This window comes from Mesoplodon bidens, assembly GCF_964165515.1.
Source record: "Mesoplodon bidens genome assembly, chromosome: 2".
Lineage (NCBI taxonomy): Eukaryota > Metazoa > Chordata > Mammalia > Artiodactyla > Ziphiidae > Mesoplodon > Mesoplodon bidens.
Window position 1 is genome coordinate 86794908 of NC_138177.1, and position 24737 is coordinate 86819644.

Here is a 24737-nt window from a genome sequence, read left to right on the forward strand (position 1 = left end):
TGTGTGTGGCTTCCTGTCTTTCTCTCCTGGTCCCTGTGAGCCTGGAGTCCCATCTCTCCAGGGTGCTTGCCAGGCTGGCCCCCCCCCCCCCCCCCCCCCCCCCCCCCGTCTGCAAAGGCAGGACTCCCGGGCAGGCAGGGTGGAGTCTTGGAGAAAAGGATGAGGTCATGCCTGGCTCTGGGCCTTGGAGGCGGGTGAGGGGAGTGGTCTGGAGCACTGGGCTAAACTTAGAAGCCTGTGGGTGGCTTCTCTGCCACCTCCCACTAGGTTTCCTCCCCTGGACATGGGGGTTGGGTTCCTTGGGGGGGGGGCAGAGGGAGGGGTATGGCCCTGGGCTGGTGTGACGGTCCCACCCTCCCTTGTGAGGTCATCTTGGGAGTTCAGGAAGCTGGGGCCAGGCTTAAGAGACAAGGAGGCTTTTGCATAGAATAAGCTTTTTTTTTTCTTCAGTTTTACTTCCTCCCCCTTCCCCCAATTGTTAGCAGCTTGATGTTAGCAGCAGGGGAAGGGTCGGGTGGGCGGTCCTCAGAGCTCATTCCTCCACTCGGGCTCCACTTGCAGGGGCAGGCCCCCTTCATCCTCCCGCGCCTGGCAGTCGTGACTTTTGGGTCCTATAAAGAGAGGAGGCCAGCTCTGTTAGTAACTTACATCCTCCCTCAGCACTGTCCCCCCACCTAGCCCACCCTGGCCCAGCCATACCTGAGGTAGAGGGGCTGAGTTTGCTCAGACCCTGGAGTAAGTTCTGCCCCTGCTGCAGGTCCAGTTTGGCAGGGAAGGGGCACCCGGTATACCCCCCGTTTTCTTTACAGAACTCTAGGAATCTGTGGGGTACAGGGACATTCACACTCACAGCTGCACAAGGCTGGCTGAGTACCAGCAGAGGCTGGAGGCCCAGCCTTGGTACTGCACACGGGGCCTGTGGCTTGGGGCAAGTTACTTAACCTTGGCAAATGGGAATATTGTTAAGATAAACAGATTGGGGCTTCCCTGGTGGTGCAGTGGTTGAGAGTCCGCCTGCCGATGCAGGGGACACCACGTGTTCGTGCCCCGGTCCGGGAAAGATCCCACATGCCGCAGAGCGGCTGGGCCCGTGAGCCATGGCCGCTGAGCCTGTGCATCCGGAGCCGGTGCTCCGCGACGGGAGAGGCCACAACAGTGAGAGGCCCGCGTACCACAAAAAAAAAAAAAAAAAAAGATAAACAGATTGGAAGATTAACTGAGCCCCAAGTGTGCTTCATAAAACTACAGCCGTCCTAGGCTGGGGGCTGTGGCCACCAGGAGGGATTGCGGGTGGGATGCTCACACTTTCCAGTCGGGGTCGTGGCCCAGCAGGAGCGGGTTGCCCACCACGATGAGCAAAGCCTTGGCCCGGGTCACAGCCACGTTGAACCTCTGATAAGAAGAAGTGCTGGGGTCACAGCAGGGAAGGGCCCTCAGGAAGGAGGAGTCCCTGCCACCCCCCAGCCCCCGAACCTTGGGGTTCTTGAGGAAACCCAGGTTAAAGTCCAGATCCAACTGCACAAAGCTCTGGCTGCTCCGCACGGTGGAGATGAGGATGACACTGCGCTCCTGGCCTTGAAACTCTTCCACGGAGCCCACCTAGAGGGGAGGGGTGGCCTTGAAACTCTTCCACAGAGCCCACCTAATGGGGAGGGAGGCAGTGGGGGACCCAGGGACCAGCCCCGCCTCGCCTCAGTGAGCCTGAGGGCAACTGTCACCGTGGAGTGAGCCAGTGTCCTGCTGGGCAGGAAAGAGGACAGGGTAGTGCCATGGAAGCTGAAACCTGAAGGCTGAATCCAGTTAAAGGGGTGGGGGCTCGAAAGGGTTCTAAAAGCAAAGAAAACAGGACTGCAAAGAACAATAACTCAGCAGTGTTTTTCAAACTTTCCTGAAGATAATCACTCAGTACTTGTTAAAAATATGTAACCTTAGGGGCTTCCCTGGTGGCGCAGTGGTTGAGAGTCCGCCTGCTGATGCAGGGGACACGGGTTCATGCCCCGGTCCGGCAGGATCCCACATGCCGCGGAGCGGCTGGGCCCGTGAGCCATGGCCGCTGAGCCTGCGCGTCCGGAGCCTGTGCTCCGCAACGGGAGAGGCCACAACAGTGAGAGGCCAGCGTACCGCAAACAAAAAACAAAAAACAAAAAACCAGAATCAGAATTTCCATGGGAGAGCCCTCTAACTCTTAAAGCCCTGGGTGTCAACCCTGGCTGCACGGGAGATCACCTGAGGATCCCGTAAAAAAACCTGATGCCCTTGCTCTGCCCCCAGATAGCTGTGTTAATTGGTTGGGTGGAGGCCTGGCGCTGGCAGCACTAAAAGCTCTCCAGGTGATTCTTATCTGAGAAAGAACTGAGCTGCCGACTGACTCAGAGGGTGGGAGAGGTGAGTGGGGACATCATCACATGACAGGTCAGGCAGGCTGGGGAGTCTGGACTTTATCCTTAGGGCAGAGACCTTAAACCAGCCTGATCATAAGAATCATGTGATGTGCTTGCTAAACATGCGGGCTTCCTGGTCCCATCCCAGACCTACAAGTTGGGATCTCCAGGAGTGAGAGGCTTGGGGAAAGCCCAAGTTTGTCTCAGGCAGCGAGGGTGCAGCAGGGACTTGGGCTGGCCTGCAGCAGTGGGGCAGGGACCCGAGGAGGTGTCTGGAAGTGGGGAAGCGAGGGGGACAGAAGTCAGGGAGGGAATGTGAAACAGTGGTGAGGGTCACCTTCAAGTCCTTGATGTCATCCAGTCCCCGGAGCTCCTTGTCAAGTTTGGTGATGCAGTAACGAATTTTTTCCACCTGGAAGATGGGGACAGGTGCCTTTCTCTCATGCCATTACACCAGTGCAAGAGGGTGCCAGGCAGGAGGCCAGGGAGCTGGGGGGCAAAGAGGGAGGTGCAGCTGACCTCTGTGCTCTTTTGAGATATGGGGCCAGCGGAGGCCTGAGCTGGACCCTCTGCCTAGTGGTCTGGCTAAGGAGGTACCATCTGGGGGGACCCACCCCTGATGGGAACTGAGGACCTGACCTGCTTCCGGTATGGAGAGATGACGCCCACGCTTCGGGGGCTCAGACGGGCTTTGCCCTTCTTGGAGGAGGGGGCCAGGAGCTGCTTCAGGTAGGAAGTCACCGTGGCAGCCTCTTCGGGGTTGAAGAAGGACGGGCTGTTGCCTTCACGCTCATCCTTGCCCATTACGCCGTGAAAGATGATGGGAAAGTCCTGGACACGGAGTCAGGGGAAACCCTCAGCTGGACCTCCCTGCCTCCCTTCCCTCCCACCCTCAAACCCTTCCAGGGAGTGGGGGATCCCAGGCCTAGGTGACAAAGGGAGGGGCTCGTGGCTTCCACTCAGAGCCTCCTGCTACCCAGCACCCTCAGTAAGACGGAGGCTGGGGTACAGGGGTAGGAGCCTGAGCCCCGGCCCCGCTCAGCCTCACCTGTCGAGGCAGACCCTCCCAGCGGCAGAAGCGCTCTCGGTCCACAACGTCCGCACAGGCCTGCAGCTCCCCTTCATAATACAGCTGGTTAGGAATGTCCAGGATGGTGGGGTGAGACCTGGGAGGCAGGAGGAAGGAAGAGCAAGACCAGGGGGCGGATTAGTTCTGCCCCGCCCTCAGGGACCTCCGCTCCACCTGCCTGGAACTCACACACACTATCCTCCTGTCTTTCTGCCCACTGCATAGCAGACTCATTCAGCTACAGTTTTTGCTGCTTGCTGGGCACTGTTAACCACAGAAATCAGAACCAAATGTGGCTGAACATCCAATCCACAGATTTCATAGACCAGTCAAATTTAAATGAAAACACCAAGAAATTAGGGGCCCATTCTCAAGTTTCAATTTTGTCAAGGAAGGACAATACAAAAGCAAGAATCACCTACTATCGCCATTATTGGATGAGATAATGTGCTAAATCCAAAAATATCAGCAGTACTAACACAACAGCTAACATTTGTTGAATTCCTAGTGGACTCATCTAAGGAACTAAAGATGTAGGAACTCATCTGAGCATTTTAGAGATATGAACTCACTGACTAAAGGAAACATAGCTCTTTAACTGGAATAACCATTAGGTTTATGAAAAAATACATTGTCCCTGTTTTTCTCATTTCTCCTTGGATGCCTAGAAACTTCACCTGGGACCAGAGTCAGATATATTCCAGGGTCTAGGAGCCACTGACCATCCCCTAAGGTACAGATAAGCAACTGGAGGAGCAGGGACGGGACTGGGGAGAAGAACTCCCACCTTCTAGCTGATAGTCTTTCTGCATCACGCAGCCTCTGAGGACTGTGGGATGGAGCCGCCAGCTGCGCTTGCAGGGGGTGTGAAGGCAGGGGATGACACAGAGGGTGCGGGATACCTGTAGTTGCGTAGCAGCTTGGTTATGAACTGGGGGTTATAGCCATCAGGGCCCTTCTTGTACAGGGCATTGTAGGTGAGCAGCCGCTCCAGCAGTGAGTACCCCAGCCCATGCTTCTGGGTCAGTGGGCAGCGCAGCACAGGCCCCAGCTGCCGAGGGTCTCCTGCCAGCACCAGCTGCCCTCCTGGATTGTCTGCTTCCTTGACTTCCATCAGCCCTGGGAGATGGGTAGCATGAGGAGAAAGGTGTGTGGTGGGACCTCCCCGATGCCATGTGGGGTGACACACTCGCAGCCTCCCCGCCCCTGAGCCCCTCACCTGATATGGCCACCAGGCTTTCTGGCTCCATGGAGTGGCCAGCCTCATCGATGAAGATGTGTGTGAAGTGATCGATGGGAAACTGGGCCGAGACCAACCTGGGAGGTGTCAGGCCAGGCAGGGGTCACATCCAGGCACGCAACTACCAAACCTGAATGCTCCCCCAAGCTGGCCCTCCCCGCAAATACCCAGGCACCATTCTTCCCCATTTCCCCAGCCCGCTACCTCTTAACACACAATTTAAGAGATGCACACACACACACTTCCCACCTGCTGGCAGTGATGAGCGTGGTAATTAACACACGATATTCCTGTAGCTTCTTCTTGGAAGGAAACACGTAATCCCCCTTCTTTGCATCCCAGTTACAGCAGGGCTGAGGGTTGTGCAGGGAGGGGAGTCAGCTTACCTCCACCTCCATTCTCACCCTCGCTCTGGGTCTGGGCACCCCCCAGGCAATTTTATTTATCTCTCTCACTTTACACACAGGGAAACTGAAGCCCAGAGAGCAGTCCTGACCCACCCAAGGTCACACAGCGAGTATCAGAATCCAGGTCTCCTAGTTTCCTGGCCCCAGCGTCTACCCAGAGCAGCACCAGCCACCCCTTGGTCCCTGCCTTCCCCAAGTACCTTGATGTCCTCAGGCACCATGCGGATATCCCTGCTGGGAGCCAGGAGGCGGTAGATGGAGCTGGGCAGGTGGACCCGGAGGCGCTGACAGAGAAGGTCGGCCCCCGAGTTGGACGGAGCACAGGCCAGGATGTGGGCTTTGGGCAAGTGCTTCACCACCTGGGGTGGGGATGAGCACAGTGTGAGAAGCAGCTTCTGGTCTCCAGGGGGAGGGGAGAGGGAGAAACATGCCTGTGACTCAGGCTGGCGCAGTGTGGCATTTGCCTCCCATTGCTGAGGGAGGGGGTGACTCAAAAGGCAAGTTCAGATCGGCAGCCCCCTGCTAGTCCAGCAGCCCTTTAATGCTGGAAAACTGCTGCCGTAATTATACAAGGCTATGGTGACTGAGACGTGCAGTACCCAAGCTGCACGCCGTGCTCGACAGCCACACTGGCCCTCGAGGCCAGTTCGGGGGCGTGCGTTCAGGGAGCCGGAAGGAACCAGAACCTGGGGACAACTGCTTTGTCCCGGGGGGAGTCAGAGTGTAGGCCACGGTTCTACGCTCAGGCCCCACCTGCTTGATGGCTTCCACTAAGGTGACAGTCTTGCCAGTGCCTGGAGGCCCAAAGATGATGTAGGGGGCGGGGCGGGTGGTGCCCATAACAATGTGCTTCATGGCCTGCAGCTGCTCCGGGTTGGACTCCAGACTGCGGTCGTACAGCCTAGCGGAGGGGCCACAAACACGGTATTGTCCGCGTCCCAGAGGCTTCCCTGACCCCGTCCCCTACACCCACACTCCAAGTGGCCCCAGAGCCCCTGCCCACAGTCTTACTTGAGCTTCACATCTGAGGGCAGCAGCGGGACCCCACGAGAGGCCACAGGGAAAAGCAGGGGCCACAGCGGCCAGCGACCCGTCAGCTCCAGGGCACGGTGCTGCACCCGCAGGGGCTGGCGGTTGAAGGTGAAGTTCACCTTGAAGGTCAGCCCATCCACAAAGCGGCTCAGGAGGCTTTGGGAAGGGGGAGAGAGAGGGGGAAGAATTCCAATTGAGGGGGTGGGCAATAAAAGGCCAGGACTCTCTCCATCTACTCCAACTCCACTCCCTTTCCCAGACCTCCAAGCAATCCTCCAGGAGAGGAAGATGGTGAGGCATCTCAGGGTCACCCTGCCCTGTCCCTGGGGTCCCACTCACTCTGAGGAGAAACACCCTCCTCCCTTGGCCTCCGGGACACCTGTAGACCTTCCTGTAGCTCAGGATCCCCCCAACACCTACCTTGTGGAAAAACTCAGCTTGACCCGGTCCAGTTCCACCTTGTGCACAAAGCCCTTGTAGGTGATGGGGTCCTCCTGGTGTGTCTCAGAGGACAAGAGGGCAAATAGGTGGTCACCCCGCAGCACTGAGGGGCGGCTCTCGGCCACCCCGGGAACCTATGGGGCACGAACAGCAGCAAGCTTCTAACCCGGAGATGGCCAGTGGAGGGCCCACTCCAGACCCCAACAGAGACACAAGTTCTGAGGATCTACCCTCTACCCCAGGTTCAAGGAGCTTTGCCTCTTTCCTCTTCTGCCAGACAGGGCAAGAGTCAGGGGAGATGAAGAAGGGACAAGTCTGCCCAAGGTGCTCAGAGATGCTGAGCCCAGGAATCCTGGAAACCCTCCAGAGAATGATTTCAAGACTTGGAGGCCAGCTTCCCAGAAAGTCCGGTTGCCCTCTTGGCCAGCTCTGTTCCTACTCTGCCTTTAAAATCTTGTTCAAAACTCAGTTCCTGTAGGAAACTTTCCCTGATCATCCTCACCTGTCGTCCCTTCTCACTGAGTGCCTTTCTCAGCATAAGTGTGCAGGCATCCATTCTCGTGTGTAATTCCGGGCTTAGATGTACCCATTCAACATCTGAGAGCTGGAGAGGGCTCTAAGAATTCTCTAGTCCAGCTCCATGCTTTTCAGGTGAGGGAACTAAGGCCCAGAGATAGCAAAAGACTTGCCCAAGGTCACACAGCCAGTGGTAGCAAAGTCTAGACTAAAACCCCAGTCCTCCCTATTGCCTTGCTCTGACACCTCTTTTGGGGCCCAGATGCCCACTCGGCAACTTGCTGAGCCCTCTGGGACAGGAAAAACTTCATCTTCCTTTTGTTCTTCCCACAGCCTGTGGGTTGGCTAACTTGAGTCCATCCTCCCCGCTACCGATCCAACCCCTGACCTCCAGCGTGAGCAGCCCGGGGTTCTGGTCTACAGGGTCCCAGGTCATAGGCACTGACTCCAGGTCATAGTGCCGGATGTCATGCTCCATCTGCAGCTCCTCCAGGTGCAGCAGCAGCCGGAGCTTCACCTCGTAGTTCCTCCACTTCAGGGGTGTCTCCAGCTGGGCCCTGGCAGTGATGGGTGGGGGGGTTGGAGGGAGGGGATGGGAATGGGATGGGTCAGGCAGCCCCCATGTCCGGGAGCATCCACCCTCTCCCTCTGCAGCTCTGGGACTATGAAGACATCAGGAATCGGGGAAGACTAGAAGGGCAGAGAAGCAGATGGGGGTAGAGGCCTCCAAGAAGGGAGCCCCTGCTCCCCAAGCTCAGACCTGACTCGCATTTGCACTGTGGATCCTGGAGCCTGGAACGTCCTTTCTCCAAGATCCTCCTATTACTCACACCATCACCTCATTCAAATGTCATTCTCTGCTCAAACGTCACCTCCTCAAAGAGGCCAGGACTAGCTGCCCTCTGCAAAATAGCACAGCCCACCCCCTTACCCTGCTTTTAGTTAGTTCTTCATAGCACTCATCACTACACAAAATAAGATGACAGATGCTCACTTTCCCCAACTAGGATGTCAGGGCCATCATGTGAGTGATTCACCTTGAATGGTGTCTGGCACGTGGCGTGTGCTCAGTAAGGGGATGAATGAACTGAGCACAGGAGGCTGAGGACAGAGGCATAGGGCAGTGGGAAGAAGCCAGTGGAAAAGAAACATATAAAGCAGCACAAAGGGTGCAGAGGGGTGGTACTTACTTGATCTCAGCAATCTCCTTTGGGGCAGTGAAGATACTTGTTCCCTGAAGAAGGATGGGGAGCAGCTGCCGGAGGCGGGGGGGTGGGTAGTATGTTCCCAGTGCCATACTTAACTCCAGGTCATAGCTCTTAGCACTGCAGGAGGGAGAGAAGAAAAGCTATTACAAACACAGAGACCCTTCACCTTCAGAGTCTCTGAGAAGGCCCCTCCCTGGAGGAAGCACAAGGCTCTGCTTCAACACTATTGCTGAAGGGGGTCGGCAGCCTTTGCCCTAGGAGACAGGACTCACTGTCTCATGAGGCTGCTCACGCCAAGGTTGGACCATCCTCGTTTTTGGAAAGCATGATACTTGGAAGCATTAAAAAAATATATATATATGGGCTTCCCTGGTGGCGCAGTGGTTGAGAGTCCGCCTGCTGATGCAGGGGACGCGGGTTCGTGCCCCGGTCCGGGAGGATCCCACATGCCGCAGAGCGGCTGGGCCTGTGAGCCATGGCCGCTGAGCCTGCACGTCCCAAGCCTGTGCTCCGCAACGGGAGAGGCCACAACAGTGAGAGGCCCACGTACCACAAAAAAAAAAAAAAAAAAAAAAATATATATATATATATATATATATATATATATATATGGAATTTCCTAGTGGTCCGGTGGTTAGGACTCTGTGCGTCCACTGCAGGGGGCCCGGGTTCAATCCCTGGTCAGGGAACTAGGATCCCACAAGCTGCGTGGTGTGGCAAAAAAAAAAAAAAAGTATATACACACACATATATATGCATATTGGTATGTATATAAACAATATATGTTCACCAGAGGAAAAAAAATTCAGAAAACAGGTAATAAATAAATGAGTAAATAAACAACATTCTCACCATCCAGGGATAACCAACGTTAACCTTTTGGTATGTAGCCTTCCAGACATTTTTCTTTGTCAAATTGTATTATACACATATATTTTTACTTACGTACTTACTTACTTACTCACTTAACTTTTTGGCTGTGCTGCACAGCATGCAGAATCTTAGTTCCCTGACCAGGGATCGAACCCATGCCCCCTGCAGTGGAAGCTCGAAGCCCTAACCACTGGACTACCAGGGAATTCCCCTACACACACTTTTTTTTTTCTTTTTTTTTACACACATATTTTTAACAGAAAGAGCACAATGGTCTTACGGTTTGCTCAGTATTTTGTGAACACCTGGACATGTCAAAAAGAGCTGTTTACACGTATATGATTCCATTCATATAAAATGTCCAGAAGAGGGAAATCTACACAAAGTAGATGAGTAGCTGGTTAGGGCTGGGGGACAGGAATGGGGAGCAAAAGGGGTGATAACTAAAGGGTACGGGCTCCTTTTGGGGGTGATGAAATGTTCTAAAATGGATTGTGGTGATGGTTGCACATATCTGTGAATATACTAAAAAAAGCACAGAATTGTACACTTTAAATGGGTGAATCGTATGGTATATGAATTGTTTCAATAAAGCTGTTTAAAAAGAGAGGGAGAGAGAGAGAGCGAGAGACACGTGTCCACCTTGGCTGACTGATAATCCATCATATAGTCAAAAATACTTGAAATTTTTTCACACTGTCCTCATATCTGCTTTTCTTCCTAGACAGAAAAGGTCTCTGAGGTCTGGAGGAATTAAGAACTCACAGTTAGGAAAGGGGGCTCTGTGTTCTTCCCAAGGGCTCACACTGTGGTGTTCGGACACCCCCAGCCAGGACTGGGTTGGAGGGAGGACTTACCGGTCGGGTCTCTCTCCTTCCTCTATCCGGTTGGTCACCACAGGGTTTCTAGTGATCTGGGTCCGCTTGAAGGGAGTCGTGGGCTTCAGTTGTGCTGCCAGGGGGCTGTGGGCCACGACGGCCAAGAAGCGGGCAATGTAGAAAGTGCCAGCTCCTTCTGAGCCTGGCTCCCCAGGTCCTAGCAGCTCCCAGAGCACGGTGGCTGGGAAGTAGCCCACAAAGCTGGTCTTACAGTGGACATGGAGCTCATAGCATTCACCTGGGAGAGGATGGCTGAGTGAGTCGGGGTGGAGAAGGGACCCTCCCACCAGCACCGCAACCCTGACATTCCCCCCCAAAGCCCCATCCCAAGGTAGGAGCCCACGGGCCAGCCAACAGCACGTTCCTGAAGCATCAGACCTTCCTAGGGCAGGACTCTGTCCACCAGAGGCTCTTTCCTTTGGGAACCCACTCACCAGGGCCCAGTGGGCAGGGCAGCTCCCGGTCTCCATTGCAGAAGGCAAACTGGGGGGTCCGGCAGAATGGGAAGAGGTGGGTGAGGGTGACAGGCTGGGTTCCTCCATTCCGAAGCCTCAGGGTCAGCACCTCCTTGCGGTTCAAATCCAGGCGGATAAGGAGCTGCCCATCTCGGGCTTCATGGGGCCCCTGGACCTCCACGTCTACCCCATGCTTCCCGTGGAGATACTCAGCCCTGGGGAGAGTGGAAGTCAAGAGCTCGGCTGGAGCCTGAGCAGCCAAGCCTGGGGTTGCCCTTGGAGAAAGTTACAGGCTTGGGGAGGCTGGCCAAGTGCCAGCTGTGCTCAGGAATCCCACCCCCTCCCCCAGGCCAATTAGCTCCTTTCCTGCCCTTCCCCCAATCCTTACAGGATGGAGCCTTACCCCAAGCGGAGGCAACCGCCTCTCCCCGCAGCCAGACACGTCCCCCACCCCGTCACACACCTGTCATAAAAGATCGTGGCCAGCAGCGACTTGTGGTGTTTGCTGATCTCCGACCCCGGCTTCATTCTCCTCTTTTCTGGGAACCACACGTCGGCCCAACGGTCGAGCCCGAAGAACCTGACCCGGGTCTTGGTGACGTAGGCCAGATTGGCAATCTTCATTCCATACAGCATGGAGGAGAAGCCAGGGGCGGGGGTCCCAAAGCTGCCGGGAGCAGAGGAGACTGGGGAGTGAGGGACGGGGGTGGCAAGCTGGGGGAGGGCGTCTGAGGGCCGCTCTGTGCGGGACAGGATGGGGCTGGGGATGGCAGGAATTTTTAACGTTTTCAGGGAAGGCAGTGGGACCCCCTCAAGACAAAATATGGTCGTTTAAAACAGCAGGTGGTGGACGGTGCACTTCTAAGGAGAACAGCCCAACGATGGGCTATTGAATTGGAGGACTGAGGGAAGAGAGAGAGAAAGGAAGATTTGTGGTGGGGGGCAGGGGCAATCTGGGACAGAAAAGATACAAACACTGAAGCGGAAAGAGCTAAAGCTGAGGGGGAAGCCGAAGAAGCTGATTCAGGGGGTGGATTCGGGGTCCAGCCCACTGGTGAGGAGTGAGAGAGGGGCAGAGAGTACAGATGTCCAGGGTGTGTGGGCAAGGTGGCTGATCAGACAGCAGTTTCCCCCTGAAGTCATAGGGTGCAGGTGGAACCCAAGCAGGAGGGAAAGGATCCTTCTCCAGAGATCAAATAGCTTGTTTGGGCCTAGAGAAGGTGAAGACAGGGAAAACTGGTCAGAAGAACAACAACCTCGAGGTTCAGCGCCTGGAATTCAGTTTAGTCCGCTCAACAAACGCTTACAGAGACCTGTTATGTGCCAGACACTGCGCTAGATGCTGGGGCTTCAAAGAGGCCTCGAGGAGCACAGACAGAACACATTCGTTCCAGCCCGCTGCCGGGAGCTCAGCGGGGTGGGGCTCAGCCCTGGCGGCTTCCCCAAGAAACGGCGTCAGAACTGAGTCCTGAAGGCTGAATGGGTGTCATTCAGGCGCAGGGGGTAGCACAGAGCGTGAGCCGAGGAGCGGGGCGTCTACTGAGAACACGTGCCGAGAGGCTGGGGGGACCGCCCACTCTGCCACTAGCTGAGCCATCTCGGTTACCTCGCAGAGCCTCACTTTGCTCCTCTATAAAATGGGGATAACGGCAGACTCATCTCCCGGGGTGGCTGTGAGGATTACATGAGAGACGGACACTGTGGTGTCCACTTAGCCCAGTGCTTGGCACATAAGATCTCAGTAAGGTGCGCTCTGATTAGTATCACACCCCGTCTGGTTGTACTAGAGTGAAGAGTGCAAGGAAGGGATTGGCTGGAGGCAGCAGAGGCGGGCAGGGACCAGGTCTTGCATAGTTTTGCATGCCAAGCCATGAAGCCTGCACTTGACCCTGAAGGCCAGAAGCTCTCCTCCTTTACTGGTACCCAAGAGCCAGAGGACATCCCCACATGCGACACACTTCATGGACACATTCAAGATCTGGACAGCAGACCACCCACCCTCCATGCTTTGTAGGGAATGAAAGGAAATCCTAGCTCCTAGGAACCATGGTAATGCCTATTTAACTGTTAAGGCTCAATCAGCATGGTCACTCACTAGCATATATAAGATCATTTATGGTTACGGACATTTCCCTGGTGCCCCCTGCCTATAACTCTGCCCCTCTCCCTCCCCCCAAGCAAATGAGTGATACCATTCAGAAAACTTTGAATCGGCTCTGATTTGCCTTAAAGAGATAATAAATCATTTGAAAACACAATAGAAAATGCTCAGGAAATGTTAGCTACTATTATTAGTATCCTATTAGTAGCAATAGTAGTACTAATAGTAGCAGTAGTAGTAAGAGTAGCAACTTACTTTCAGCCTGCACCAGAGGCTACACTGTGGTTACAGAACCACCCCGTTGGTGGGTTTTAAGCAGGGGAGTGGCAAGATCATATTTGCATTTCAGATCACTCAGGCATCAGGATTGGAGGATGGATTTGCTGGAGGCAAGACTGTAGGCAGGGAGACCAGTTAGAAGAAGGCCATTGCAATCGTCCAATTAAAAGATGACAAGGGCCCAAACAAGGCAGTGGTGAGGATAGAAGAGGGGACAGATCTGATATTGAGAATATAACATTAGCAGAATTTGGCTTTGGACAGGAGAGGGAATGGAGGCTGGGAAGAGGGAAGGAGTCGAGGACAACACCCAAACCAATGGCTTGGCTTCAGGAACTATTCCTGAGATAGGAGGTAAAAACAAGAGGAGGAGGAGGTTGGAAGGGCTGACAACATTTGAGTGTGGACATGGTCAGTCTGAGATCCCCGTGGTCTGGAGGCAGCTAGCTCCATGAATCAGAGGCTGAGAACTCAGGCTAAAGTCAAAGCAGAGCTTAATATTAGGGAGACGTCAGGTAGTAGTTACAACCAGAGAGTGTGAGTAGTCTGAGAACACCTGAGGCCAGAATAACCCAGGGAGGAAGAGAAAACAGCAGGTACCACTAAGAGAGGGAGGAGAATCAGGTATCAGGCTCAAACGCTGCTGAGGGGTCCAGGCAAAGGGACTGAAATCAGGGCGTCATCAGAAACTTTCCCCCCGGGTCCCCTGGTCAGTGAGTCACTAAATTCCATGGATCAGGCACACACTCAAATGCTGACAGCTGCCAGACTCCACGGGTATCTGATACCTGCAGCCATCTCAGGCACCTGTACAGTCCCATTTTTGAGTCCTTAGTGTAAGAAGGACATGTGTAGTCCTACACATGTCCTTCTTACACTAATATACTATAATCTACTACAAGAAAAGTGCAGGTCCTCTGAAATGCCCTGGAGCTCTCAGCTTAGTGCTGGGGAGGCAACGGAACCCTGAGGGGACTGGACAAACCCAGGAGCACAAGTCCTGTCTAAAGGGGGGAACCTCTACTCATCTCCAGACAGACATTGCCAGCAGGGAATGCAGGCCCAAGATGGCCAGATCTGGCTTTTAAGAGAAGTCCAAAGCACAGTTTTAAGGTGAAATCTCCTATCTTTGGAAGCTTCTGCATGGACACATGGGCAGGAGGAACTCAACTTTACAAGTTTTGCAACTTCTACTATAGGTGCTACCACCTAAGTAGCTTTCAAATTATACCTCACATCTATTACTACTACCCAAATTCACCTGGTCTAAGGTGACAGTCATAAAAAATTAAAAAAAAATTTTTTTTAAATCACAAACTTAGTACATACTAGTTGAAAAAAGCACCAGTTCTTTTACACATCTAGTCACCTAGATTTCTAGGGGAAAAAAAATGAACAATAGAAAAACTGAATATTCAACGTAAAGAGCAAACTCCAATGACCCAGAAGTATGAAAAGATGCTCTAAAAGTAGAGAAATGCAAACTACAGTAAAAACGAGGTATCATTTCATTTCCATTAGACTGATAAAAAAGGAAAATAGGCACAACACGTGTTGCTATGTGGAAAAGAAAACTCCCATACACTGCTGGTAGAAAGGTGAAGTATTACAACCTTTTGGAAAACAATCTGGCAATATCTCCTAACATCTGATATACAGGTATCCTTTAATTCATGAGAATGTATCCCATGGAAAAGAAAAGTACCAACATATAAGAACATATGTGCAAGGATGCTTACTGTAGAGTCATTCTCAGTGGCCAAGAATTGAAAACGAAACAAATGCCCATAAATAGGGAGATAGCTGAATAAGCTGTAAACACCCACACTACAGATTACACAACCATTAAAAAGAGTGCATCACACCCATTCAAATGACTAAAATTTACAAGGCTGTCAACAACAAATGCTGACAAGGATACAAAAACACCAGAACGCTCGTGCTTTGTTGGCTGGAACACAAAATGGTACAATCACTTTAGAAAAGGGTCTGATAGTTTCTTGTAAAACCAAACATATAATGTAATGTTCTGATTTTTAATGAAAAGAATATATTACTATATTATGCATGGAATAAAAATTCATTAAGAAAGTAATGCGACTATAACATCTACTGTAGACCTAGCACTGGTATTTATTCAATAAGTACTTGCTGGGAGAATGGGTAAAAGAAGTATCAAATAATCCCAGACTGTTATTTTATAGATGAAATAGATAACAATGCAAACATGGAACCTCTGGCTGCCACACCGCACTGCTGTGCAATGGCTTGGAATGTTAAGTGTCAGGTTATATATCTTGTCCAAACTTGGACAGCCTAACCCCAGGCAAGGTCACACCAGAAGACCAGTCCAGAAGACTTTGCTGCCACCACCAAAAGGGGTTAAGCAACTTGCCCAAGATTTAAAAAAAAAGTAAACATTATCTATCCTATGACCCAACAATTCCACCCCTAGGTATATCCCAGGAAAAATGAAAATATATGTCCACAAAATGACTTGTACAAGAATGTGCATAGCAGTTTTATTCAAAATAGCCCCAAACTGAAAACACTGTCCTTCAAACTATGATTGATACACACACACACACACACACACACACACAAATTTTTGGCTGCACCGTGCAGCATGTTGGATCTTAGTTCCCTGACCAGGAATCAAACCCAGGCCCCTGCATTGAAAGCATGGAGTCTTAACCACTGGAACGCCAGGGAAGTCCCTGTGATTTATATTCGGTGGTAAAAAGCAACTACTGATACAACAACATGGGTGAATCTCAAACACATTATGCTGAGTGAAAGATGCCTTACACAAAAGAGTACATACTACATACTATCTGATTCCATTACATAAAATTCTAGAACAGGTACTATCTCAGAAAAAATACAAGATCAGAGCAGTGGTTGCCTCTGGGTGGGTAAGGGTGAGGACTAAACAGGACAGGAGATGAGGGAACTTTCTGGGGTGACATCATATATCTTGATAGGGGGTTGCACACAGGTATATGGATTGTTAAAACTCACAACAGGGCTTCCCTGGTGGCGCAGTGGTTGAGAGTCCGCCTGCCGATGCAGGGGACACGAGTTCGTGCCCCGGTCCGGGAAGATCCCACATACCACAGAGCAGCTGGGCCCGTGAGCCATGGCCTCTGAGCCTGTGCGTCCGGAGCCTGTGCTCCGCAAGGGGAGAGGCCACAACAGTGAGAGGCCCGCGTAACGCAAAAAAAAAAAAAAACCAAAAACCTCACAACAGTACACTTGAAATTTGTCTATTTCACTGTCGGTAAATTATACTTAAAAAAAAAATCGTAAACATGGGAATTCCCTGGTGGTCCAATGGTTAGGACTCCACACTTTCACTGCCAAGGGCGTGAGTTCAATCCCTGGTTGGGGAACTAAGATCCCAAAAGCTGTGAGGTGCAGCCAAAAAAAAAAAAAATATATATATATATATATATGTATATATATATATATATGTATATCATAAACAAATTTTGAACTGTTATAGTTAATAATGATCATGGTGACGTGTTTAGGGGTGAATTATACTGATGTCTGTAACTTACTTTGAAATGCATCAAAAAATTAATATAGCTAGATGGGGAACTCCCTGGTGGTTCAGTGGTTAAGGCTCCCACTTCCAATACCGGGGCATGGGTTCATCCCTGGTCAGGGAACTAAGATCCCCATATGCCGGGGATATATCTATCTATCTATCTATCTATCTGGATGGATAGATCGATGGGCAGGCATGTGTCAAATGCAAATTAACAAGTCCAGGTGAGGTGAAACCGAGCAGGATCCTGTGGCACAAAAGTCTTTCTGTGCCCCTTGTTTCTTGTTTGTAGAAATAAGCTTCATTCAGCCCCCTTTACCTTCCCAGAGTTCCAAAAGGCAGATTCAAACAGTTGCTAATCAGGGAAGGAGGGAATGCAGAAACAAGGGGGTTGAAGTCAAGAAACAATAGTGCAGCCTTGGGGCAGGGTCCTGGTTCCTCCTCAAGGAATATACATAACAATACCTTGGAGTTCTGTAGGAACTTAGGCCACCACCCAGGTGGACGACAGTAACTTCACCCTGAGCACAAGATTCCTGGAGCACCACACTGCTTACCTCACCACCAACCTAACAGAAGAAAGTCACACACCTAGAAGCTCTCATCCCAGATTTTGCCTATTAAAACTTCTCCCTAAAAACATCGGGGAGCTGCACAAGCCACCTGTTTTCCTTCTTGGCCCTGTAGTAAACCTTTCTCTGCTCCAGACTCTGACGGTTCGGTTTGTTTGGCCTCACTGTGCGTGGGGCACACCAACTTGTGTTCAGTAACAAGGATATATGATTGTTCACTGTCAAATTATTTCAACTTTTCTTTATGTTTGAAATTTGTCATAACAAAATGTTGGCAAAAAACCCAACAATGCATTAGAAGAATATACCAGACAATTAGGAGTCATTTCCACGATGTATTGATGAATAAGAAAATCAGGATATGGAAAATGTGTATAACATGATCTTTTTAAAATAAAACAATAACTAACAAACAAACAAACCCTGATTGATATGAGTTACCTGAGTGTGGAGCAGAATGTGGAAATCGGAGTGGGATGCTGATATGAGAGGGGTCCACGACAAAAAGGATTAGATCATCATGATCCCATGTTGGTAAACTTACATAGGTGTGATGTAACTAGAGTCAGGCCTGCCTTATCTAGGGGTTCTGAATCTGAGGATTTAGCCAAGCACAGACCAAAAATATTTGGAAAAAGAAGTTTCCAGAAAGTTGGAAAAAGCAAAAATTGAATTTGTTGCGCACCAGAAACTATTTACATAGCAGTTACATTGTATTTACAACTATTTACCTAACATTTACATTGTATTCGGTATTATAAGCAATCTAGAGGTGATTAAAGAAACCCAGAAGAATATGCTGCAGAGGTTATATGCAAATACCACACTATTTTATGTTAGAGACTAGAGCACCCTCAAATTTTGGAATCGGCAGGGTGGGGTGTGTGTGTGTGTGTGTGTGTGCGTGTGTGTGCGTGTGTGTGACGTGGTTCTGGAACCAATCCCTTTCGAATATCAAGGGATGACAGTATGCATGCATAAAGAGATGTCAAAGAGTGGTTACCAAAGGTATTAAAAAATATTTAAACAGGGCAATTACCTAGCATAAAACACTAAGGGCTCTCACTCCCAACTACCTGCTTAACTGTTCGATATATATATTTTCCAGGCCCTTTTCTATGAATTAAAAAAATACATTTTTAATTACACAGATTTTTTGTGTTCTACACATACTATTCTACAACAGACTTCTTTCACCACCATGGACAGCCTTCCATGACATTTTACCAAGCCACCTCTTTTGAATGGCTGCAAAGGATAGCACAGTATGAATGCATTGTGGTGTGCTTAACTATTTGTTCAGTGATAGACAGTTAGGCTGCCTACAATTTTTGGCTATTTCAAATGTTACAATAACCATCCTTCTGGGTCAAAGAGAATAATGAATCTTTACTTTGATAAGTTTTGCCAAACTGTCCTCCAAAGAAGTTGTACAAACTTACATTCTCACTAATAAGAATTTGAGAGAACCCTTTCCCAGACCCTAACATCAGAAATCTTCAATCCTTTAAATTTTTGACAATCTGGTAAGGAAAAGAATGGTATCTTGTTTAAATCTGCATTTCCCTGATCATTAATATAATCAAGTATCTTTCCTTCTGTTTATTAGTCATTTATATTTCTTCTGTGAACTGCTTGATGATCTTATCATTTTGCCAAGCGCTATGAACTGTTCCTCCTGCTTCTGACTTCACACCTCCTCTCCTGGTCCATCCCCTAAGAGTCTGCAGGAGTTTTCAACAAACACAAGTCAGATAATGTCTCCCGACTAAGTCTAACCCTTTAATATGCCCCACGTGGATGCACCACAATTAAAAATGACACATCAACAACACAATAACATCATCAACAACAGAAAACATTTATTGAGCACTTACTTTGTGCTGTTCTAAGTAGCTACTTGCATTTTCTCATTTACTCCTCACAACAACCCTTTGAGGTAGCAACTATTATCCCCCCATTTTAGAGAAGAAACTGAAGAACAGGTCCACCCCACATCCATTCTAAATGGCACCTCAGCCATTCCCAGCTATTGTACTGCTGCACCTCCTTCCAGACTTTTCTGCCACCGTTGGACATCCTTGGTCTGTAAAGTCCTGCCCCCTGTTGTTTGTTGGGTGAAAAATTACTAATCGTTTAGACCCAGTTCAGGAAAGCCTACTAGCCCGAGGAATGGTATTTCAGAATACAGTATCAGATTGTTACCGGTAGAACGGCCATTCCTCAGTTCTTGTCCTCTTGAGGGAAAGAATTCAATCAAGAGACAGAGAAGTTTCAAGCAGCAGCAGTTTTTAGGCGAAGCAAAAGTACCCTCTCAAGAAGGGAGGAGAGAGGGCTGTCTGGGAACCAGAAGCAGCCCTGCAGTGAGCATAGGGTTGGTTTTTAGAGTGGTGAAAAGTCCCTCCCTGTGTCCTGCGTCATTTGATTGACAAGTTGATTGACAGCTTTAGCTTCTGTAACTTTTCTCCTTGCGCACAGAGGCTTACGCAAAAACTGCCACGCCCCACCCACAGCGGGGCAAAAATTGCAAAGCTGATTTATTATAAATACAGCATAACGAACCCTGGGTTACTCTGAGTCATCGCTTAGGTCTTGGTGCGCCTGCGCCAATCGGTGATGGCAGTTTGGAAAGCCCATTGGGTTTTTTGTGGGTTTTTTTTTTTTTGCGGTACGCGGGCCTCTCACTGTTGTGGCCTGTCCCGTTGCGGAGCACAGGCTCCGGACGCGCAGGCTCAGTGGCCATGGCTCACGGGCCCAGCCGCTCCGTGGCATGTGGGATCTTCCCGGACCGGGGCACGAACCCGTGTCCCCCGCATCGGCAGGCGGATTCTCAACCACTGCGCCACCAGGGAAGCCCCCCCCCATTGGGTTTTTGATACCTTGCTTGGTCGTGAAACTGGCTGGAAACTTAGCGGTCCCTAACCAAAAAAGGGAGGATCTCTGGGTGTGTTCTCGTCACCAGTGTCCAGGTGGGGGAGGGAAAGATGACCCTGTCCAGGATGGGGCAGGACCACTCATGTCTGACTAGCTACCTAACAAGATTTGGAAGCGATCTTAAGGGGACATATAGTTCTGGGATTTACAAGCTGTGGGCTGCAACTCTCAAGACCAGGACTTGGAAAACTGGAGTAAAATAGAATAAAAAATATCAGAGGGCAGCGAGTGAAGCTAAGTACTGTTTCAAGGACACAAACCTTCTGTGAAAGCTGTGTATACCAGACCCCAAAGTAAAATGTATTTTTTACTGTGGATAGAGGTCCAGAATGATCTTTCTAAAAACCCTGATTCTATCAGTCTCCTACTTTGAAAATTTTTGTGCTTTCCTGTTTCTGTTAAGATTAAAAACGAAACAAAACAAAGAAAAACCCACAATGCCTCCCCACGGCCCACAAGGTCCTGCCCAGTTCAGCCCCTGCCTCCCTGTGGCTTCTTGTCCCCTGTTCTCGAGAGTTCACCCGTAGCCTTTTAAGGTGCTACTCTCTAAGTCTGGACTGCCCTCCCCTTGCTTTACATCTGCTAACTCCATTTATCATTCGAGATTCTGCTCAAACATCACTTTCTCACAGAAACCTCTGGTTCCTAGACTAGGTCAGGTCTCCATGTTATATGCTCTCAATCATCCAAGACTTTCTCACAAGTACTTATCACAACAGAAATTAAAAAGTATTTGGTTTTAATTGCCTCCATCTTCCTTAGTTAGGTTCCTTCTGTGTATCTACAGCAATTCACACGGTTTTGCTTTTGTTCATAGGAGGCATTCAGCCAATATTTGTTGAATACAAGAATGAGTCTCTTGCCCAAGGCAAGAATCATCGCTAAGAAACTTTTCACGATGCCAGTACTTATTCCATAACAGACTCCTAACCAGCACTGTTAATGATAGCTACCACTTCCAAAGCCCATGCACTCTGTTACCCAGGGGAAATGCTTTACCTGTGATAGCTTATTCTGGCCTCATACAACCTTGAGAGAAAGGCAGTATTTTAAACACTTAAAAGTTAGAGAAATTTGGTCAAAATCAAATGCAACTAGTAAGTGGCAGAGTCAGGATTTGAACTCCAGCTATCAAAACACGATACTAGCTCCTGTAGTACTGAATGACATGTTTGTCTACACATCTGCCACTCCCTCCTAGACTACACTCTAGAGGCAGGAACCAAGGCCCAAGCAAATAGTAGAGCCCCCATTAAATATATTTGCTAAATGAATAAAGAGAGATGGGAAAAGTTAAGAGTTGGGAACAGGGCACTTCATAACATCATAAAATAACCTAGTTGGAAGGGACCTATCCCACCCAGGGGAGGAAGAGCCCCAGAATTCCTGATACCAGGTGACTTGCTATACCTCCCCTACAGCCTTTTCTCGTATAGATCAGCTCTACCTACTAACTCAATTAGATTCTGGAAGCTTCTGTTGAGCATCTACTACATACAAGGCTCTATGCTGGGGACTGAGGGAAGGCGCCAACATGATGAAAGGCCTGTCCCTGCCTTCAGAGGCTCTACAGTCTGGTGGGGAGACAGTCACATACTAGCTCTAACACAAGGCAGGGTGTCATCTGGCTATAACCAAGAGTGAAGTATAAGCTATGAGAGCCCAGAGGAAGAAGCAATGAATTCCCATTGGGTGGATGAGGGTTGACGTCACAGCATAAGAAAGTTCTCTCTAATCAGAACAGAAATCTCTTCCACCCGGTGGAGGGTGAGACGGCCTTTTTTACTGGCCGCGTCACTCGGTTTGCTCAGTTTGCGGGGATCTCAGTTCCCCAACCAGGGACTAAACCCAGGCCGGGCAGTGAAAGCCCGGAATCCTAACCACTAGGCCACCAGGAAACTCCTCAAGGGGGCCATGTTGAGTGAACCCAGTTCTGCCTTCTGGAGTGACACCAAAGTATAATCCTTTCCCCCAGGACAGTCTTTAAAATATTCAGGGATAACTACCTTGTCCTCTCCAATTTTTCTCTTCTCAAGGCAAACATTTCCCCCTTTCTTTGACTGGGTTTCACAAAAGAATGAATCAACATGTTAGTCTTTCCTCCTCCTCCAAGTACTAAGATATCTAGCCTTCAAGGCCAAGGCCGAGGTCAATGCCACCTTCTCCACTGAATTCCCTAATAATTTCACGGGAGTGGTATCTTACTTGCCTAAAAACAAGTACATACTAAAAAATGACTTTTGAAATCCTTTAAATTCACCCATAATGTACAGTAAAGGTAGTTTTCTATATGACTGTTTGCGGTTATCTGACATAGCCTGTTTTCCCCCAGTATTGGAAGATATTGTGTAACTTTGATTTAGAGATGACAAAGACTCTCTCCTTGACTAAACTTTAGTCAGGCCCCTCTGAACCGTCTTCTGCATTAGGCCTCAACTTTGCCCCGCCCCCAGCCCCTTACTGTCTCCTCTTAGTGATTTTCCATCCATGACCCCCTCACTCTGCTCTTGGTTATAAATTCCCAGCTGTCTTTGCTGTATTGAGAATTGAGCTAGATCTCTCTCCCCATTGCAATACCCCTACTGCAACAGAATCAAATAGTGTCTTCCTCACCATTTAAACAAGTATAAGAATAATAATCTCTTTAACAGAGCCAAAAGAAGTCGTAGACTTTTGTTCAGAGCCACGTTGTACTTATTTTTTTGGACATAGGTGAATTCATGCATGTGAAGTGTTGATGATGTGACTCCAGGGTAATTGTTCTTTCTTTACTTTCCTCCAGCATTTTTCTTATTATCTCTATTATAATCGTCATGCTATTTTACCATTTATTGTAGTACACTGTATGCATATCATGGCCTCTTCTGCTCCCCTGGGATTGTGTATTTTTCTTTATATTCCCCACAGTGCCCAGCACAGTGTGAGGACATAAAACAGATCATCATCTTTGCTCCTTCTTCAGATGTTGCTCAAGCTCATTAATGTCCCTCTTAAAACGTGACACTCATTACTGAAAACAATATTCCAGAAATGATCTGGTCAATCTGGAGAATCACTTACCTCCTGCCCCTCACCCCAAACCACACTTCTATTAACACAGTCTAACACTTCTTTGGCTCTTGTAACAGCCATATCCGCCTTTTGGTGTGCGAAAACCCATGGTCTTTTTCAAGAGGTCTGTTAGTAAGCCTAAATTCCCATCACCCAGTGTTTATTTCTGTAAGTCTTTACATTTATCCCTTTAAAATTGTTCCTTGGTCTTCGGCCCAAGACTGCAGCCTGTTGATAGAGGTTTTTTGAAGCACAATTCTGTGGTTTGAGAAAGAGAAGTCTCTTTGATTTTCACTTGGATGGGAACAGGCAAGGGGGACCAAACAGCCTTTAGCCACAGGATGAGAAGGGGCCTCCAGGAGACTGGCCCCAGCCCGGGTCTCCATGGAGAAGCCACAGGTGCTAATGGAGGTTTGGTACGTATGCAGTTTGTGCCCTTTTCTTCTTCCCCGAGCTCCCTGAGACTCTCCCTGCTACACGGCGTCTCTTCAGCTCTCTGGGATAGTGAACCACCGAGGAAGTAGCCCCTCGACGAGGGGGCGGGGGTCCCCGTAAAGCTTGCGCAGCAGGGGTAGGCACCAGCAGGCAGCTCGCTCCCCGCGCTTCCGCAAAGCATGGGCCCTCTCCTGAGCTCCCCTCCCCCACTCCGAGCGCTGCCCCCCCCCGCAACCCGTTCCCGCGGGCGGCGCGTGGGCGCAGCACCCGGCTCCCCGGACTGGTCCCGCGCCGCCGGGGGAGCGGGATGACGGGGAGGCTCTCCACGGGGACTCGGCGCAGGGGCCCGGCCCGGGCAGAGCGGGCGGGCTGCGGGCGGCGCTGGCGGCGCGGGCGGGGCGTGGGCACTGAGCGGGAGGGGGGACTGCGCGGCCCCGGGACCGGCCGGAGCCACTGGGGGAGCTGCGTCCCTCCGCGCCCCGGGGCGGGAAGGGTGGCCCCGCCGCCGGGGTCGTGGCGGCAAGCTGGGCCCGCGATTTGGGGCCGGGGAGTGGGCCGGCCCGTACCTGGTCTTGAAGTCCTGGTTATAAATGGTCCGCAACCGCTCGCGATCTGTCTCCCTGTCCAGTCCCCGATCGACCAGGAAATTCTCGAATCTCTGGCCCGTCTCCCGAAGCTGCCGGCAGCTGAACTTACTGGGCATCGCGGCGGCGACTGCGGCCCAGGCAGGAGGGTTCGTAGAAATGAAACTGAAAGTCGCCGCCGCGGCGGGAAGTTGGCGGCCCTAGGATGAGGGTGCAGCAGGGGAGAAACCCCCTAACTCTGACCTCTGATCCTGCAGGCTCCCTTCTCCCCCCACCAGGCTTCCCTCCTCCGTTCTTTTCCTACCTGAGCCTTCCCTTCGGTCTCTTCGTCCTATCCCCTCCCCCTCTTCCCATTAACTCTTTCCTAAGGAGTCTGACCCCTCCCTCAGGGCCCTCCCCTTACCCCAAGCTCCCTCCCCTGGCTTCCAGCCAGAATCCGAACGTGGCTATCGCCTGGGGCCCCCTGAACCGTCCGGGAGGACTTCCTAGTCTCAGCTTGGGCTACTCCCACGCCCACCTCCCAGGACTTCGGGACTTATTGAAAAGCAGGGGAGCAAAGGGCAGGGACTGGGACCTGGGTCGGCTGCAGCTGGACTGGGGCGGCTCGTCTAACACCTCCCCCAGAGAGCCTGGGACACAGGCAAGTACGGAAGCGAGCGGCACGCCCCCCTCCCTGCCCCATTTTCCCTTCTCGGGGTTTCAGACGCTTGGAGGAAGGCGTAAGAGCC

At 50.7% G+C, this 24737-nt stretch overlaps 1 protein-coding gene across 2 annotated transcripts; it reads right to left on the bottom strand.

Moving 5' to 3' along the window:
- Positions 1-415: 415 nt before the first annotated feature.
- MOV10 (Mov10 RNA helicase) lies at positions 416-24386 on the bottom strand. 2 transcript variants are annotated; one of them, XM_081225933.1, is made up of 21 exons: positions 24314-24386; positions 23992-24209; positions 10964-11167; positions 10480-10715; positions 10025-10283; positions 8277-8411; positions 7475-7643; positions 6550-6704; positions 6109-6285; positions 5851-5998; positions 5298-5456; positions 4940-5043; positions 4670-4767; positions 4353-4569; positions 3430-3547; positions 3021-3212; positions 2719-2793; positions 1474-1599; positions 1304-1392; positions 700-821; positions 416-611 (listed from the first exon to the last, which is right to left on the bottom strand). In XM_081225933.1, the coding sequence occupies exons 2-21, from the start codon at positions 24126-24128 to the stop codon at positions 526-528; spliced, it is 3006 nt and encodes a 1001-aa protein (XP_081082059.1). In that variant the 5' UTR covers positions 24129-24209; positions 24314-24386; the 3' UTR covers positions 416-525. The 2 variants fall into 2 exon arrangements, with proteins under 2 accessions (XP_081082059.1, XP_081082058.1); XM_081225932.1 differs by lacking the exon at positions 24314-24386 and having other exon boundaries at positions 23992-24305.
- Positions 24387-24737: the final 351 nt, after the last annotated feature.